The sequence below is a fragment of the Gorilla gorilla genome, chromosome 4 (genome assembly GCF_029281585.2).
Source record: "Gorilla gorilla gorilla isolate KB3781 chromosome 4, NHGRI_mGorGor1-v2.1_pri, whole genome shotgun sequence".
Lineage (NCBI taxonomy): Eukaryota > Metazoa > Chordata > Mammalia > Primates > Hominidae > Gorilla > Gorilla gorilla.
Window position 1 is genome coordinate 151246327 of NC_073228.2, and position 16713 is coordinate 151263039.

At 42.8% G+C, this 16713-nt stretch overlaps 2 protein-coding genes across 3 annotated transcripts in view; one reads left to right on the forward strand and one right to left on the reverse strand.

Annotated features, from left to right (window-relative positions):
- Nucleotides 1–6313, forward strand: part of STK32A (serine/threonine kinase 32A) — a 152320-nt gene extending 146007 nt beyond the window's left edge. The window contains exons 12-13 of the mRNA XM_004042765.5: nt 1893–1957; nt 2339–6313. Of these exons, the coding sequence (XP_004042813.2) occupies nt 1893–1957; nt 2339–2432 (159 nt within the window). The 3' untranslated portion in view covers nt 2433–6313. The remainder of the gene's footprint in view (nt 1–1892; nt 1958–2338) is intronic.
- A 2965-nt stretch (nt 6314–9278) lies between these two features.
- DPYSL3 (dihydropyrimidinase like 3) overlaps nt 9279–16713 on the reverse strand; it is a 118742-nt gene continuing 111307 nt past the window's right edge. For both annotated transcript variants that reach the window (XM_004042763.5, XM_004042764.5), the window contains exons 12-14: nt 16121–16300; nt 14028–14190; nt 9279–12595 (exon numbers count right to left, since the gene is read on the reverse strand). In XM_004042763.5, the coding sequence (XP_004042811.1) occupies nt 12507–12595; nt 14028–14190; nt 16121–16300 (432 nt within the window). In that variant the 3' untranslated portion in view covers nt 9279–12506. The remainder of the gene's footprint in view (nt 12596–14027; nt 14191–16120; nt 16301–16713) is intronic.

Below are 16713 nucleotides of genomic sequence, written 5' to 3' on the forward strand. Positions count from 1 at the left end.
TGGGTGGCTGAGGCAAGAGAATCTCTTGAACCCAAGAGGAGGAGGTTGCAGTGAGCTGAGAGCATGCCACTTCACTCCAGTCTGGGCAACAGAGCAAAAGTCTGTCAGAAAAAAAAAAAAAAAAGGGAAGTTTGATTATATTATGTGTCAATGTGAGTCTTTTTGAATTCATCTTACTTGGGATACACTGTGCCTTTTTGGATTTGGGGGCTCATGCCTTTCAGCTATGATTTCTTTAAGTATTCTGTTTTCCTTTTTCTCTCTCTTCTCCTTCTGGGACTTCCACAGTACGTACACTGGTTTGCTTGATGGTGTTCCATACATTCTGTAGGCCAGGGATGTCCAATCTTTTGGCTTCCCTGGGCCACGTTGGAAGAAGAGGAATTGTCTTAAGCCACACATAAAATACACTAACACTAACGATAGCTGATGAGCTAAAGAAAAATCACCCTCAAAAAATCTCCTAATGTTTTAAGAAAGTTTATGAATTTGTGTTGGGCCACATTCAAAGCCATCTGAGGCACATGTGGCCCATGGGCTGTGGGTTGGATAAGCTTGCTATAGGCTCTGTTCATTATTCTTCAATCTTTTTTCTTTCTGTTCCTCAGACTCAGTAATTTCCACTGTCCTGTCATCAAGTTTGATACTGATTCCTTCCTTGCCTGCTCAATTTTGCACTGAAACCCTGTAGCAAATTTTTAAATTTTAGTTATTGCACTTTTCAGCTCAAGAATTCCTTTTTAGTTTCTTTTTAGGTTTTCTATATTTTTATTAATATTTTAGTTTTGTTTGCACATCATTTTCTTGATTTTCTCTACATCTTCCTTTAGCTCTTTGAGCACCTTTAAGATAGTTGTTTTGAAGTCTTTATCTAGTAGAGCTACTATTAGGTCTTTTTAAGGGATAGGTTTTTTGGTATGAATGAGCCATACTTCTCTATTTCCTGGCATGCCTTGTTATTTTTTGTATTGGACACTTGAATCTAATAATATGATAAATCTAGGAAAATCAGATTTCTCCCATCCCCAGGGTTTGCTGTTTTTTGTTATTTTTATTTTTTTATTTTTTGTTATTGTTGTAAGCTGTCTCCATGCCAAGGATCAGCTGAGGTGTAAACATAAGATCTTCATAGGTCTTTTCTGAGCCTGCACCCTTTCCTGGGCACGTGCAGTCACTTTCTAATTTTCCCTACAGATGCAGTTGTTTTTGAATGTCCCAGCCTTTCACGTGTGGCTCCCAAAAGGAGGAAAGGAGAAAAATGAAGGGGGCGAAAAGGTGCTGGCCCTTTAATTCTCCCAGAAGTCACTTCAGCCTGAGGGAGAGTGGCTGGCAACATTGTGGGGGAGGTGCAACAACAATGGCCATCAAGCATTTTGTTTGCACCTCTGTGATCAGAAGCAGTAGGGTTGGAAGCACAGATCCTCAGAATTTGGAGAACACGGTTCTTTCTTTCCACCCTGACTCTCACAGGCTGTGTGCAAACTGCTCCGGAACATGTGTGTGCTCAGCTCCCTCCCATGGGGCTGGAGGATGAGGGATGGGTAGCTGCTGCTGTGCTGAGAGCTTAAGTTGGTCATAATTAACTGCGCTTTGCCACCCAAGCCTTCCCTGAAAGTTGCAAGCTTTCAATAGACTCCAGAGTTCTAAAATAGTGACATTAGACAGATTCTGCCAGTGCAATCGCTGTCTAGGAGGGGAGACAGATTCCTGGTGCTTCCTGTTTTGCCAGCTTCCTTAATCTTCTTCACATAGCATCCATTTTGAAGATACTACTTACTTCTCAATTTGGGGCTATTCATTGAATAGACTGTCAACAGGTTATTGGCTGTTTGAAGATCCTCATTTGTCTGCTAACTATACCTCTATTTTTTTTTTCTACGTTCACCTGGAAGACATGTCTTCTTCAAGAGCACCTTGACTCTGTCCAGAAGGAGTTCATAATTTTCAACAGAGAAAAGTAAGTAATTCCTGGGAGAACAACAGCCCCGGAAATGGTGGCATGTTTCAGCCAGACTTTACTTGCAGAGAAAATATATTTTTAACATTTTAAAAATTATTTTCTAATGGGAAAATGATGCAATCTATTATAGAAAATGTAGAAACCTTTTTTGTAAGGTATTTAACATTTTTTAATTGATAAATTAGCCTAGCATCAAGTTTTTGTTTGTGAGAAGGGAAGAGGAATTAGGATTTAAACACTTAAAAATCAAAGCCTTTTAAAAGATTTCCTTGGCTTATGCTTATTTATAAATTATTGGGCTTAATATTATTTCAAAAGCTTAAACCTTTCATTTCATTTTTCAAAGAATAAAACATCTTTTTTTTTTTTCTTTTTAAGAGTAAACAGGGACTTTAACAAAAGACAACCAAATCTAGCCTTGGAACAAACCAAAGACCCACAAGATGAGGATGGTCAGAATAACAACTTGTAAAGGCCTCATGTCTTCTTCTTGGGACAATCTCATGCCAGAAACTTCTAATTACATATGTCAAGAAAAGCTGACAGTAGTTCTTGCCACTCCACACACCATGACTTAGAAAATGTGAATGAATATATTTCAAAAAAGGCAGCACAACACAGTGAAGGGTCCTGGGCCTGAGCTCCTGGGATGTCGTTTCACATCAATCAACTGTGTGATCTAGAGCAAGTCACTTAGCCACTTTCTGTGCTTTACTTTATTTATCTAAAATGAGAGGGTTATACTAGATGAGCCATACCCTGCCTTTTTAGTGCTATAGTTGTTATTCTAAACCGCCTTTATTTTTATTTTAAAATTAATATATGAATATAGATTTATTTTTCCACTCCTTCTAATTACGCAGTGACAAATGGACAAATGGACACAGGACTCAGTGAGACTTTTCAGACCTCAAAAGTTTCATAAAGTGGTCAGAATGCCCCAGGCTACTTGGATAAAGATAAGGAATTCTATCAGGGAGGCACGAATGGAATCAGATTAAAAGTAACAGAGATGGATGAGGGCCTTCCAGTGATGTGCGTGAATCAGCATTAGATCCGCTTATCTCAGCCGGCAGGAGCCTGCCATGCACACCACTTCCCAGCTCCCTCTTCAACAATGTGAAGGTGGTAACTTGAAATTGGTAATAATGGGAGCACTTACACCACAGAAACTGGTAAATGCTTGTTTTTTCCCTCCTAACAAGTGAATTGCTAAATATTAGCCCACCACTCTCCTTCCAAGAAGAATGTTCCTTGAGGGCTAATTGTCCTCTGAAGATTAGCAGAGACCTGTATCTGGAGAGGATCAGAAAAGAGTGTCATCACACTGAAAGTATGTCCACCTTGCAGTTCAGAAAAGTTGCATCTTATATGGGGTTTATTGTCTAAGTTAGAAATGAATTTAGAAGATAGTAAAATTTACCGTTGAAAAACCCCTTAAATTACCCATAACGTATATGGGAAGTATCTTTTCTCAGTAAAGCCCAATACAGTGTCACCTTTCACTAATGAAACAAGTCATTGCTTTTGTTTTGTTTTGACTTAGTTATTTTTATTTTTGGTCTCATTTTGGCTAATACCAGATGAGCTAAAATGTTGAACAAATTATACTTGTTTTTATAGACTAGAATTACTCTTTTTTTTCTTTTCAGGCAGAGTCTCGCTCTGTCACCCAGGCTGGAGCGCAGTGGCATGATCTCTGCTCACTACATCTGCCTCCCAGGTTCAAGTGATTCTTGTGTCTCAGCCTCCTAAGTAGCTGGGATCGCATGTGTGTGCCACCATGTGTAGCTAATTTTTTGTATTTTTAGTAGAGACAGGATTTTGCTATGCTGGCCAGGTTGGTTTCAAACTCCTGGTCTCAAGTGATCCGTCCACCTGGGCCTCCCAAAGTGCTGGGATTACAGGCGTGAGCCACCGAACCTGGCCTTAGAATTACTCTTAGAACAGTGGAATGCCCACACATCCAAGCCAGGCAAGTTCATGGAGACTAAGAGAACAGTGGTATCATGTATCCCTTCTCCCTTGTGCTTACTACAAGAATGGCAGGCAGAATTGCCTACTTATTTAAAATATCACTGATGTCTCACTCTTTTTCTTTATATTTTATTTATTGATTTGCCACAAAGTTTAATTCACGTAAGTGAGACGTGCATATGATGTAACTCCACTGTACAGATACACAGATCTTTACAGAAGAACTATTTTTGGCAACCCATATGCCCCTGGGTAGGGTCTAGAAGTGAACAGGCTTGGTGGGGGATTGTTTTCACCTCTTGGCTACTCAGAGTACCTAAACCTGTCCTTACTTATGGAGAGCATGTGTCACACCAAGATGGCAGTAAGCTGGCAACTGGGAAGACCTGACTGATGCCCATTTGGGAAGCCAGGCAAGTGAAAATGGACCGAAGAAACAGAGATGGCTGTCTTTTATGCAAGGCTTTTCCATAAAGGGGTTACACTGGGGCAACCAAGTATGTGTAGAAAGCCAGAGCTAAACTTCAGCTTGGCGTTCACAGTTTTCTCTTCACTGAGCTAATAGGCCCAGAGTTTCGGGCAGAGCTGTGAAATAGTGCTTCTCTAATAGCAACCATATTATTGTTACATAATTAAAAGCCAGCTCTTTTGTTGTTTGTTTGATTCCTTTTCCCTACAGTTCCCACATCATTTGTCTGTGCTATTCTGTTTTTCTCCAAACACTATAAACTTGAAGCAATTGCCCTGACTCGATTTCAGAGAAGGGGATGTGTTGGAAAGAGCAAGAATAAGAAAGTGACCAGATTCTGCTGCAGTCTGGTAACCCCACGAGTGTCAGGGACTACTTGCATGTTTACTTCTATCCTTCGTTTGTTTTGATTCAAGCCTCTATGTGCTGTGGACTCACCTCCCTAAGTAACCAGGTTCCTCCTCTCGCTGTGACCTTGTTTGCATCCTTCCCAAGAAGAGGCTTTGGGAAATTTTTCTGTACTTACACTTACCAAAGAGCCATGGAACCATTAGGATCTCCACTGTGATGAGAGTTAAGCCATAGTGCCATTTCACACGTATACATTTATGATGGGATGGGAACCCGATACAATCTCTGTAGGCTGAATCCCTAGTTTTATTTCCAGTGAGCTGCTTCTGTGACTGAAGCACCTCTGTGGGCTTTTGGGAACCATGGATGCACAGATGAGAGAGCACAGGCTCAGAGAGTAAGATGGATTTCTAGTGCCAGCCAGGTGAATGACACACAGTGTATTTCAAGTTTGAAAAGCAAAACCATGGTATCTGACAGTGCGGAACAACTGATTGTAATCACCTCCCACCACTGTGCATTTTAAACATGAGAACAAAAAACTTTTCCAAAATTTAAACTTTTCTTAAATCTTTATGGTCATTGCTAGTTGTTGACATCAGATCCTTTGGTTTTATTCTATAACTTGGGCTAAACGTTAATATCCCACTAGGTGGAACATGTCTCTTCTGGAGTTGTGACAACCGAGGCTCAGAGCTGTGATTTTTAGAAAACAAGATGACTATTAAATCCTTTGGCCTGGTATTCTTGAATGTTTTTCTCCCAGTGCTTCCCTTGCCTGTATGGAGCATCTGCAAAGTCTGAGCAGGTTTTGAAGTCCAAGAGCATCCCAGCTATAAGGCTCTTGCACTGTGACAGAGCTGCCCACCTCCAGTACACCCTCAGTGACCTCTAGTAGATGCGTAGGGCAGTCAAACCCGGCAACTTATGCCACAACCCTAATTCCAGGAAGTCATCTGCTAATGGCTAACCCACTGCCATGGTGGCACTGGTTTTGCCTGAGGTCATTGCTAGGGCAGGAATGAATAGCAACCAGCACAGAGCATTGCTAAATTAATTATGGTAACCTAATTAATTAGTAGCTAGGCTTCTTCTGATAGGAAAGTTTCAACCAGAAACCACTAGATGTTCTATTATCATAGTTTTGTAGATTGGATGGAAGAATAAGTAGGAAGAAAGAGTATTAATATAGCTAGTAGGGACCAGTGTTGCTGCTTGTGGCTGAGGGAGTAATGCTAAAGCTTTAGCTCTTCAAAAGCAGAATGAAAAGGCACAAAAAGCACTGCAAGCTTGTTTCTGTACCCAGTTGTCCCTGTATTGTCTACATAAAATCCTGTTTCCTGCTATCTGTCTGTGATTCCTGTTTATTACAAATTCAGTGTGTCTGACTGATATTAAACACTGATATTAAAATTTCAAACTTCACTTATCTGTGCTGTTGTGAACAGGCAGCTGATCTGGCAGCCCTCGAATGGGAAACAAGTGCTTCTGTTGAGCTGTAGCATATATAATATAAATGTGCCTATGTGTATTAAAATGTCTTCTGTAAACAATGAGCCACTGACCCTTCTTTGTCAGCTGTGTGTGTGTATGTGTGTGTGTGTAATTGTTTTCTCCAGAGATAGCATTGGGGTGTCCAAAGTAACCCTTTCTTATGTCTATTTCCTATTGTGAGGAATGTCCCTTACCAGAAATAATATTCTGTGACAGAAATGATGTTCTGCAACTATGGAATGCAGTATAGCTTACTTGACCCACATGTATAAAAACTAAAAATCCTTACCTCTCTAGTAGTCGCATTTCAGGGAACACAGCCCAGAATTCCAGTTTCTGCCTTTCACTATGCCCCTAAGTCCATGGGCAGCCTATGCACCTCTTTCTTTAGCACTCTGCCTTCCTACCCCTCAACATCCGTGCCCCATTCCATATACCAAAGCAGCAGGCAGAAGTTCTAAGGTCCATAACCTGGGACAGAAAGTTAACAGGCAACTCTGAACTCTTGCAGCTAAAAGCAACCTCTGCTTTAGGAGAGAACAAAGGGAACTGTCACCACCTCTCAGACCCACAGTGGGTGGGCAGCCAGCAAGCTGCTGGCTCCCTGGGCTTGTCCTGAAATAGTAGGCTGTTGTAAGTTTTGTGGCCTCCGAAGTTCTGCATGCGAAGTACCCTGTTGTCCAGGTCATGTTAAGTGTCCTGCTGTGTGCTTAGCAGCCATCTGAGCAAAGGGCAGGATCTAGAACTCTTCAGATTCTGAAAAGTACCAGCCTTAAGCATGTGATCTCATTTCCGCAGGTTACTTTGGCCTTTTTATCCCCCATCTCCTGCCCATGGTCCGGGTCTCCTTTGTGACGGGTTGGTGGTAGAAGAGCTGATTCCAGAAAGTTATTTGGAACCAGAGGGCCCTTTTTAGTCTCCTACTCAGCATTCTCATTCCCCACCTGGTCAACGTGACTCAGCCACTGAACAGCTCCACCCTGAAGGAAGAGATGTGAAAGTCAATGTGTATCTTTCACCATTTAAGAAGAAAACCTCTTCATGCCTTTCAGACTGCTGCATCCTGAGTTTGTTAAGTGCTGACTATTGCCTTTAAACCCACTCAAATCCTAAACAGAGCTCAGCTGCTGCCTCGGTCATGAGCAGGGAGAGGCGCTTCACCAATCCTGAGTTAGAGCCATAAAATGGGGCTATAAACCAAAGCTTATTAAACATCAAAACTCGAACTTCAACTGTAAAATAATTAATTCTTTATGCACTTAGAGCAGCTTTTGACTGGGATTCTGAGCTTCTGTGTTAAAAGGTATAATCACTCCATGCTCCTGTATCAAGGGCATTGTTCTATCAAACCAACAGGGGCTCATCACATATAAAAGCAATTAATCAGAAATGGCCATCCCCTGGTATCCCATCTCCTCCCCACCCGTCCCAACCTCCACATCACCCCGCAAAACATTCATGCCCTGCAAGCTTGCGAATGGTGCCACGGCCACGGCTCTTTTTGCCTTCCTTGCATCCATCCCTCTTCAGTTATCACAAATTGATTTTCTTTGTGGAGTTATTGGGAGTCCATGTGGTTCAGGTGGCTCAGGGGCCAGGTATGTTATCCGGTGTGGCCAATTGGTCCCACGTGCTCTTCTGGCCACAATGACTAGGTCAATGGTGAGTACATGCCCCAAGCCAGACTGAATCAGTCTTTTCAGCGGGAACTATTGAGGGACTCTCTCCTTCTTCTGAGGTTACTAAGCAGGAGAAATGAAAACCTGGAGATGCTGACAACCAACTTTGTCCCACATAAAAAGAGCTTTCCTGGCCAGGTGTAATCCCAGCACTTTGAGAGGCCGAGGCGGGTGGATTACTTGAGGTCAGGAGTTCAAGACCAGCCTGGCCAACATGGTGAAACCCTGTCTCTACTGAAAATACAAAAAAATTAGCCGGGTTGTGGTGGCGCGTGCCTGTAGTCCCAGCTACTCAGGAGACTGAGACAGGAGAATTGCTTGAACCCAGGAAGTGGAGGTTGTAGTGAGCTGAGATGGTGCCACTGCACTCCAGCCTGGGCAACAGAGGGACACTCATCTCAAATAAAATAATAATAATAAAAAAAGAGCTTTCCTAAGAAGGAAGCACTTACTGAAGGCACACAGGGCCGAAGTGGAAAGAAGCAACGCTCTGATGTCAGGGTCTAGCACTTAGATCCAACTACACTTGAGTCTGCCTGACTGAACTTTACAGTTGCACCAGACTTTAAAATTCCACTTTCCAATTTCCCCCCGGTAAACTAGTTTAACTTTTGCGATGAAAATATGATCTGCACAACAAATTACAACTGGATTCAGCAGTGTTTCCCTCAAAAGGGTGTAGTATAATAGGTTTGGTGGGATGCTAAAAGATGGGATGGGATAGAAGGGTTCAGTAGTCAAAAGCTTGAGAACCCTGAATTAGGCAAACTTTGAAAGACCTTTATCACAGGATTTCTCAGAATCTTCAAGTTGCCGATATGTACCTGAAAGCTCTAAGAGCAGATATAGCAAATAATGCTTCCGTACACTGATTTTACTCCTTGGGATCCATTTGCTAAAGAATATACTTTGGTATGGGTGTAATTTGAGTATTTCTTCAAGTCTAGGCTATTAAAAAGAAGCAGAAAATGCTTGCAAGACAATCAAATAGCAAGGCTTTAGGGGAAAGACCAAAAAAAAAAAAAAAAAAAAAAACCCAAAACAAAAAGCTTTATGGCTCTGTTCTGGACTTAGCTAGATTTATCCCAAATGGCATATAATACTAAATTTGATGATCCACAGAAGAAAAAAACTTACTCATTCTCCAAAGTTTCAAAATGGCCATCAAGCTTGGTGGTCAAAACTAACAACTCAATTTCAAAAATAGAAGCCCCCAATTTTTCTCCAGACAACTCTGTTATCAGCAGATCTGCCTGCCCCTCTTACTAACCCTTTCAGTTCTACTGGGCAATTTTAATACTATAGGTGAAAATGCACATCACACAAAGAAGAAGACTGGAGAACAATGTTGGTAATTTCATAGTTATTTTAATAACCAGGTTTACATTAACAGTCACTTGATGAACTTTTTTCTTTAATGTCAGCTAAACTCAAAACACAGTTTTGTTCACGGTTCAAACCAAACAGCTCTTCACGTTCCAGAGCTGCCTCACAGCTAGCACAGATCACAGGAGATTACTGTCTGTCCACACCCACCAGACACAGAACTGAACACCCACACACCAGTTTTCAAAGAGGGAACTTACAATGAATGCTGGCTGCCCAGGGCAGCCCATGAGTGTATCTGGGACTCAAGCTGGAGTTTTCCAGGGGAGAAAGCCTGGGAAGCTTGTGGCAAGGAAGTTGGGAATTGCCCACCCTACTGGAAAGGGCTTCTCAGGGATGAGTGAAAATCCAGGCTCAGGTGTCAACCCTTTGTGGAAACATGACACTCTCAGTATAGACAGTCGTGAAGAACAAGGCTGAGGGATTTTGAAGTAAACCCATTTTCAGGATGACTACAATCCTGCCACTTCTAGAAAACTTAGAAGTACAAGAAATAGCTCTACTACGGGTAACTGATTTAACAATTTCCCAAACACCCTTTACACTACCCAAGCCCGTGGCCCTCAGAGAGAACCGGGACGGATTGCCATCTGGGTTCAGAGGCAATATGCGGAGGTTGGGGGGATGGCAGGGGCATCCTCAGGGTTGGGGGGCAGGCCAAGGGATGAGATGGCAAAGGACAGCTTGGGAATCAGATAGACGATCCAGCGTGCCTTCCTACATTTGCATGAGGTGCCAGTGAATTCGAAGAGGGCCAGGACTCACCATTGTTTTCTTTTCCTAAACCTTTTGTATAGGCCTGTTTGATGTGTCTTACGAAACGAAACAAATCTGAATATAAATTTTAAAATAGTGGGAGTTATTCTCGCAATTCCCAGGGATTTCTATGCTTGGAGAGTTAGTAATGGTAAGTGAAGAAAGAGAGGCTTCCTGAGCTCATGTTGTTCCTCCCGAGGGCATTTGGGGGTTGTTCCCAGAGCAAGGAAATCTTGTGCAGAATCAAAGGTTCTGGTGGAATGGTTCACTTCGGAAGTCCCAAGGGCAGTGCGGATGACCAATTTGGCCATGGAAGACTTATCTTCATGGCACAGAGAGGTTGTGCAGGGATGAGTCAGACTCAGGGGCTGAGTAACAGCAGAGCAGAGAGTGCAGAAGTGGACGCTCAGAAGCGAGTTTATGTGTGTCTTTTCCTCTATCTGCTGGCTGTGGCTGGTACTGCAACCTATCCCAAAGTAACAGCCTAGTCAATGAGGTATATGCTTCAGATCTGGCAAACTCTCTCTGCACATAAAACCGTTATTCTGAGTTCTCTGAAAGACCCCCACATCTTTGAAGTGTAAATTAAGAGCTACATTTTCCCTTTTACTACATCTCCCTTAAAAGAAAAGCACTACAAGAGCTTTAAAATAGCAAGCTTCCCTATTCTAAGGGGAAATAGTCTTTTTTCATGATTTGAACAGAAGGTAGCTTGCTAGGGGAAATCCTGTTCCTTGGCTATCTCCAAATTCCTTTGTAGCCCAGTGTGTACTTTTCTCTGGTCTTCAACTTATTCAAACCTGCAGTCAGAGATAATGGTTTCTCCTAAGCAATTAAAAGGTGTCTGAGGCCTGCTCTTCTCTTCAAAGCACTTAGTACACAGGGTTACAGGTGCTACCACTTGGATTCCCCAGAGCATGGAAGTCTGATCCCAGGTTGAACATATTTCTTCTGAAAATGAGCATCTTGGTTCTATAGATTCTTATCTTGCTCACAAGACTTGCTCCAAAACTGAATTTTCAGAAGCGGCATGATAGGGAAAGAGATATTCAACTCTGACAGACAAGGTAGATCAAAGCACCCACACTAATTTCTTTCAGGTGCCCCCATGAGGAAGACTGCATCATGTCACTTCCACTCACTTGGGGAGATTCTAGGACTGAGACACAAAGTTCCCCCAGAGTTTCTGCTAATGGAAGGGGAAACAGGTGGTTTGGAATGGAAAGGTGGAACCAGGTCCACAAAATGTGCTCCCTCTGCTCAAGACTGATTTTGGCTTTCCCAATTCCCCACTTGACTTTCATATAAGCTGAGATGACCTATTACGGTAAAAATTAGGGAACACCTAATAAAACCAACTTTCAAAAACTCCTATTTATCATGGATGTGCCAGGATCAAGAGAATCAAACACAAACTGCCTGTAAGAGAGGCCCTTCATTCTGCCTCATCTGAGCTAAAATCCTGACTTGGGATGCCAGAAGCATGCCACTCTTCTCAGTTTGCAAAGACAGAAGAGTGAGAGGTGACCTCGCCGTGTTTAGAAGGAAGCATCTTTAAGCTGTGGGTGCCCTCACCACGTGGGCCTGTGCTATGTTCTCAGCTGCTGGCTTTTAAGAGCACCAAAGAGGCAGGGAGGGCAAGAGGAAGAGAAGTGTCATTTGCTCTGTCCCTGCCTGGCCTTCCCAACCCAGGAAAGAGAAGGATTTGAAAGCAACACTAAGAAAGAGGCCTGAGCAAACACTGGCACAATCAAGCAGGTGGAAGAAATGGTTGGGTCTTGGCATTTTAATAAATGTTCAAAGAAACAAAATTTACTTGTAGGGGACGTGACAAAGAACAGAACCCAAAGACTGCCTGCCTTCTCGGCAGACCCTAGGGAGCTGGGGTGATGTGACAGCTGCCACAGCGGCTATCTTCCATGGAAATAACGTACGTCATCAACACAATATACAACACCCCTTCCGCTCACCTGACCCACCCACCTCCCTCCTACATGCCCTACCCCAGCCCCTCTGCACCCTCCACCTTGCTCCAGGCTCCCACCACCCACTCACCCCAAATAACCTGCGTCCCTTTTGTTCATTTCCCTGACGTCCCAGCTTGTCTGTCCCCTTGTCATAAGATGCAGCACTACACACGCTCTCAACACTATGATAGAGCAGACTCTTTTACCTTAGTGGCCTGTCTGATTGCATGCATGTAAATGGGGGGAGGGGAGTCAAACAAATCAAGGCTATGCATAAACAGAAAACAAAGCAATATTCGTAAAGCTAGGCAAGCGAGCGTAACATTGGAGAAACATAAGGCTTGAGGCTTATTGATTCTTTAGATCACAACCGTTTGGATTCGCTTTCCTTCTTAAATATCGGTGTACCATTTTGGCTTCAAAACAATCTCTTCTTGCTTCTGCCCCTCTCTTTGAGGAAGGCTTGCTTAACTCAGAGATGTGATATTAGAACGGCCGCCTGGGGGCGCCACGATGCGCTTGCTGGCTGAGCGAACCCCCTCATCCACTTGAGTGCCTACAGTTGGAAATAAATTCCCAGGGGGAAAAAAAAACAGAGTGGCAGGTGGGGGATGTAGGCAAGAGAGAAACTGGGTTAATTTTAAGAGTGCAAGATATGAAGTGCCTTGCTGGTCTCACCTCCCAAGAAACTTCCATTCCAGTCTATCAGGTCTTCTAGACTTTTCTTATGGCCCCAAAAACTAGCCTCTGGTAGGAAAAGCCAAGTTCTTATCTAGATTTCATCTGACCCAGAGCATGATAATAATACTGGGAAGAAGAACAATGACAAAGACGTGACACTCATTGTGGCAGGCAATGTTTTCGGTGCTTAACCATTATCTCCTTTAATCCTCACCACCATGGTTTGAGAGAGGTACCCTTATCTGTTTTACAGAGGAGATAACTGAGGTTCTGAAAGGTTAGGTCACTTGCCCAAGATCTCACAGTGCAAAGCAGTGATGGTCAGGTCTTTGTGACAACAGCACAAAAAGAAATTTCAATGTATGCTTGGGTCTATTCAGAAAGGAGCCTCTAAAAGCTTAAGAATTAAGGTAGCCAGAGAACAACAACAACAAAAAAAAAGGCAAAAACTTTGAAAAAAATTGCTTATGACTAGCAGAATGTGACCTCTGGCAAAGTTACCTCCAAACTTTAAACTCTTTTCCTTTGTCTTTCTTCCCGTAGGTCTCCCTTACCTCTTTCTCCCATGTTTCTGTTTCTCCCATTCCTTACCCTTTCCTCATATGCTGTAATTTTACCTTTAAATGTCTTTCTTTTCTTGTTATCTTACTTCCTTCACATTTAAATTATTCATTATAGGAATGCGAATCTACATTTATTTTTCTCCATTTTAAGACTACTGGTTATGGAGCAACTGAATGATTATTTTCTAATTATATCAGAGAGTTCGTAAAGAATAGGTTAAGACTAATCACATGGCTAACACATAGTAGATGTTCAATCAGTGGTAGCTAGTGTTAGCATTATTATAATTATTAGGAATGGGAGAATATAATAAAAATCCTAGGTTAGAAGACGCTACTGCAATTTGAGCATAAAAATAATTTAAGCTATCTTTTAATCTGGACAAATAAAGAAAACATACTATGTTGCATAGCGCTCATAGGCTAATGCTGGAAATCACTATCAATTCATAGAGGGGACCAGCTCCCCGACCCTGCCCCCAACCAGGGCTGATCTCTAGGCAGAATCAGTCACCACTTAAACCTGGTCTTCAGCCTGACTGCCTTGTCTTACTTTCTTACCAGGACCCCTTGTCAATTCAGGGACCCTTCCTCCTTGCCCCAGTAACCTTCTCCCTAAAGTTGACACCAGTGCTAGGCTGGAAAACTCCTTCAGGTTGAGTTCTCAGGAACACCCTGTGGCCTCAGAACATTGATCTTCCCCTTCCCCCTTCTCTTATCTTTTGATGAGCCTGTCCCACTCACCTGACAGGCTAAATCCCGACTGATGAAGATTCCTCACAGGTGGGTTCGGCCGAGTAGGAGAGCCCCGAGCAGAGCCTGCGGGGGTGCCACCTTTGGGGGTGGTGGTCAGGTCAAACACAGGCCCATCGTACATGCCCCTTGGGACGGCATGCAGGTCTGCCATCTGCAGCCAGAGAAGAGCATGTCACCATTCATTCATTCAGCATTTTAGGGTCTGTTCTAGGTATCATAAATATATTAGTGAATACAGTGTGTCGTGGGAGCTAGGAATTAACAATAATAAAGATAATTTGAGGAAGGGAGAAGTAGTATAAAATAAATAAAGGAGGATGTGATGATAGAGTGACAATGGAGGTGGTCAGTGAAGGCCCTTCTAAATAGATGAGCTTCGATCAGAAGGATCAAAGGACGTTGCTATGGGGTTGGGGTTGCCAGAGGGAGGAGGCTGGAGGGATACCGGGGAGTGGTGTGGATGACAGAGAAGCCAGCAAAGAGAAGACCAAGGGCAGACAGCTGAAGTGGGAGTGATTATGAAATAGAAGAACAGCAGTACAGCTGGAGCAGAGGGATAGGAAGGGTAGGTCATGACACGAGGTCACAGGTCCTGGCCAGGATGGGATCACATGGGAGCTCCACCCTCACACTCTTCAGCACACACCAGGGTGGGCAGGCCTTGAAGTGAGTGTCTGTGGTCTGACCCACTGACCTCTGTCTGTGGCTGTGAACTTGCCCTGGGACTGTGGAGCCAGCCAGCAACTTCCACCCAGCACATGCTCTGCTAGGCCTTGTGCCAGGCACTAGGGCCTTTGGCCATGGGAAACACGGTACCTCCTGCAAAGGGGCTTACAGTCAACTGGACAAACACTGCAAGACCACCCATGGCAGCGGCACACAACCTCCACCCATTTCTTAACTTTGGCCAGAGGGGAGGCAATGAGGACGCGCTGCCAGAGGAGCCTGACCGTGCAGGATGGATCATCACAAGAAGTCCTGTCAGAGCCTCCTTCCCTGTTAGTGACTCAAATGCCAGCACAGAAGCTGAGCCCATCAAATGTGCAGATGCTAATGATTCTAGTGATGTGATGACTGTATCTGTACTCCCCAAAACCAAGAACTCTACATCATCAACACTTCCCTGGTTTCAGAATCTAAATCACACTCATAGAAATAAAGGGTCAATATTGGGGAAGTCTCCTTCTCTATTAGGCCCAAACTGGAGTGTGGAGCTCAAATTCCACAATCCTAGGGTAGGGCTAATACACATATATATACAAACACATATATATACGTATATCTGTATATGTGTGTGTATATATATATATAGTGTGTGTATAGAAAGTATAATACAATAAATACAATAAATATAAATATGTGAATATATTTATTTATACGCATTTTTGTTTTTAATTATATTTATTGTATTGTTATAATACAATACACAATACAATATAAATATATAAATGTTTATTTATATATTTATATATTATCCTATATTTATATATTAAGTATATATAAATATAATACATATATTGTAAATATATATTTAATTTCTCTGCACCTCCATTTTTTATACACATGCACACATTTGCACACGTGTATGTATCTATAGACCTATATATATACACACATATCTCTGCGTGTGTTTACATATAAAATCAGAGAAAGTTTTATTGAAAATACAGTAGCTAAAATGTTATAAGTGTTTGCCCCTGTGGAGCAGCACTGGACAGAATGACACAGGGATGTGTCGGTGTGGATTCTCGGTTCTCACCTTCAGACTTTAAGAGTCATTTATTTTTTAAAAAAATACACTGGCCTTATTTTGAATTATTCGAATTTAAATTATTTTTAATAAAGTACTATAAAAATGTGGGAAAAGTCATTTGGGAAAAAAAGCTCTCTTTGAACAAAAATTTTCAACACCCTCTTTAATAGTACATTAAGTCTGTGTAGTTGTTCTTGGGGACAAGACTGTCACTGAATTTCTCTGTGAGAGTCTAGAGATCACAGTGCCCTGTGTTCATGGTTACTATCTCTGAGCGTGAGTGGAACACAAAGCTCCTGCACCACCTCAGAGCTCCCCTGCTTTTTACCTTCCTCCGTGCTTTAATGCGCTTGTAGACATAGTCGGAGAACGGGCTGCAGGGTATGAAGCGGCCAGCCCCCTGGGTCACGTGCAGGTTGCCATCTTCCAGCATGATCTTGCCCTGGCAGATGACAACCAGAGGAGCCCCACGCAGCTCCATCCCTTCAAAGATGTTGTACTCTGCCGCCTAGAGGCAGGGGTGAGAAGCAAAGCCACAGTAAGGGTATAGAAAGAGGAGAAAGAGGAAAGTACCTTCTCTCCTTGAGACCTTCAGTGTCATTTGCTGCTGATTCACCAGGTAAGCCAGGAAAAGCTCACCATGCATCTGCAAGCATCCAGTGGGTAGAAGGCACCGGAGACAGATTTACTAAGACAAGACTAAACTTCCTAGCAAAAAGAAGTGTCTGGTCTTTAATAAGGTCCTCAAGTGGAAGTCAACTTTTGTCTTGGGTAGTGTTCAAAGAGAAGCTGGATAACTATCCAGGATGCTGTACATCACTGTCTTGTATTGAGCAGGTGGGCAGAGAGGTTATGTGGCCTTTAGGTCCCTCTAGCTCCAAATTAAATAACATGAGATGACACAATATTTAAGCAAAGGCC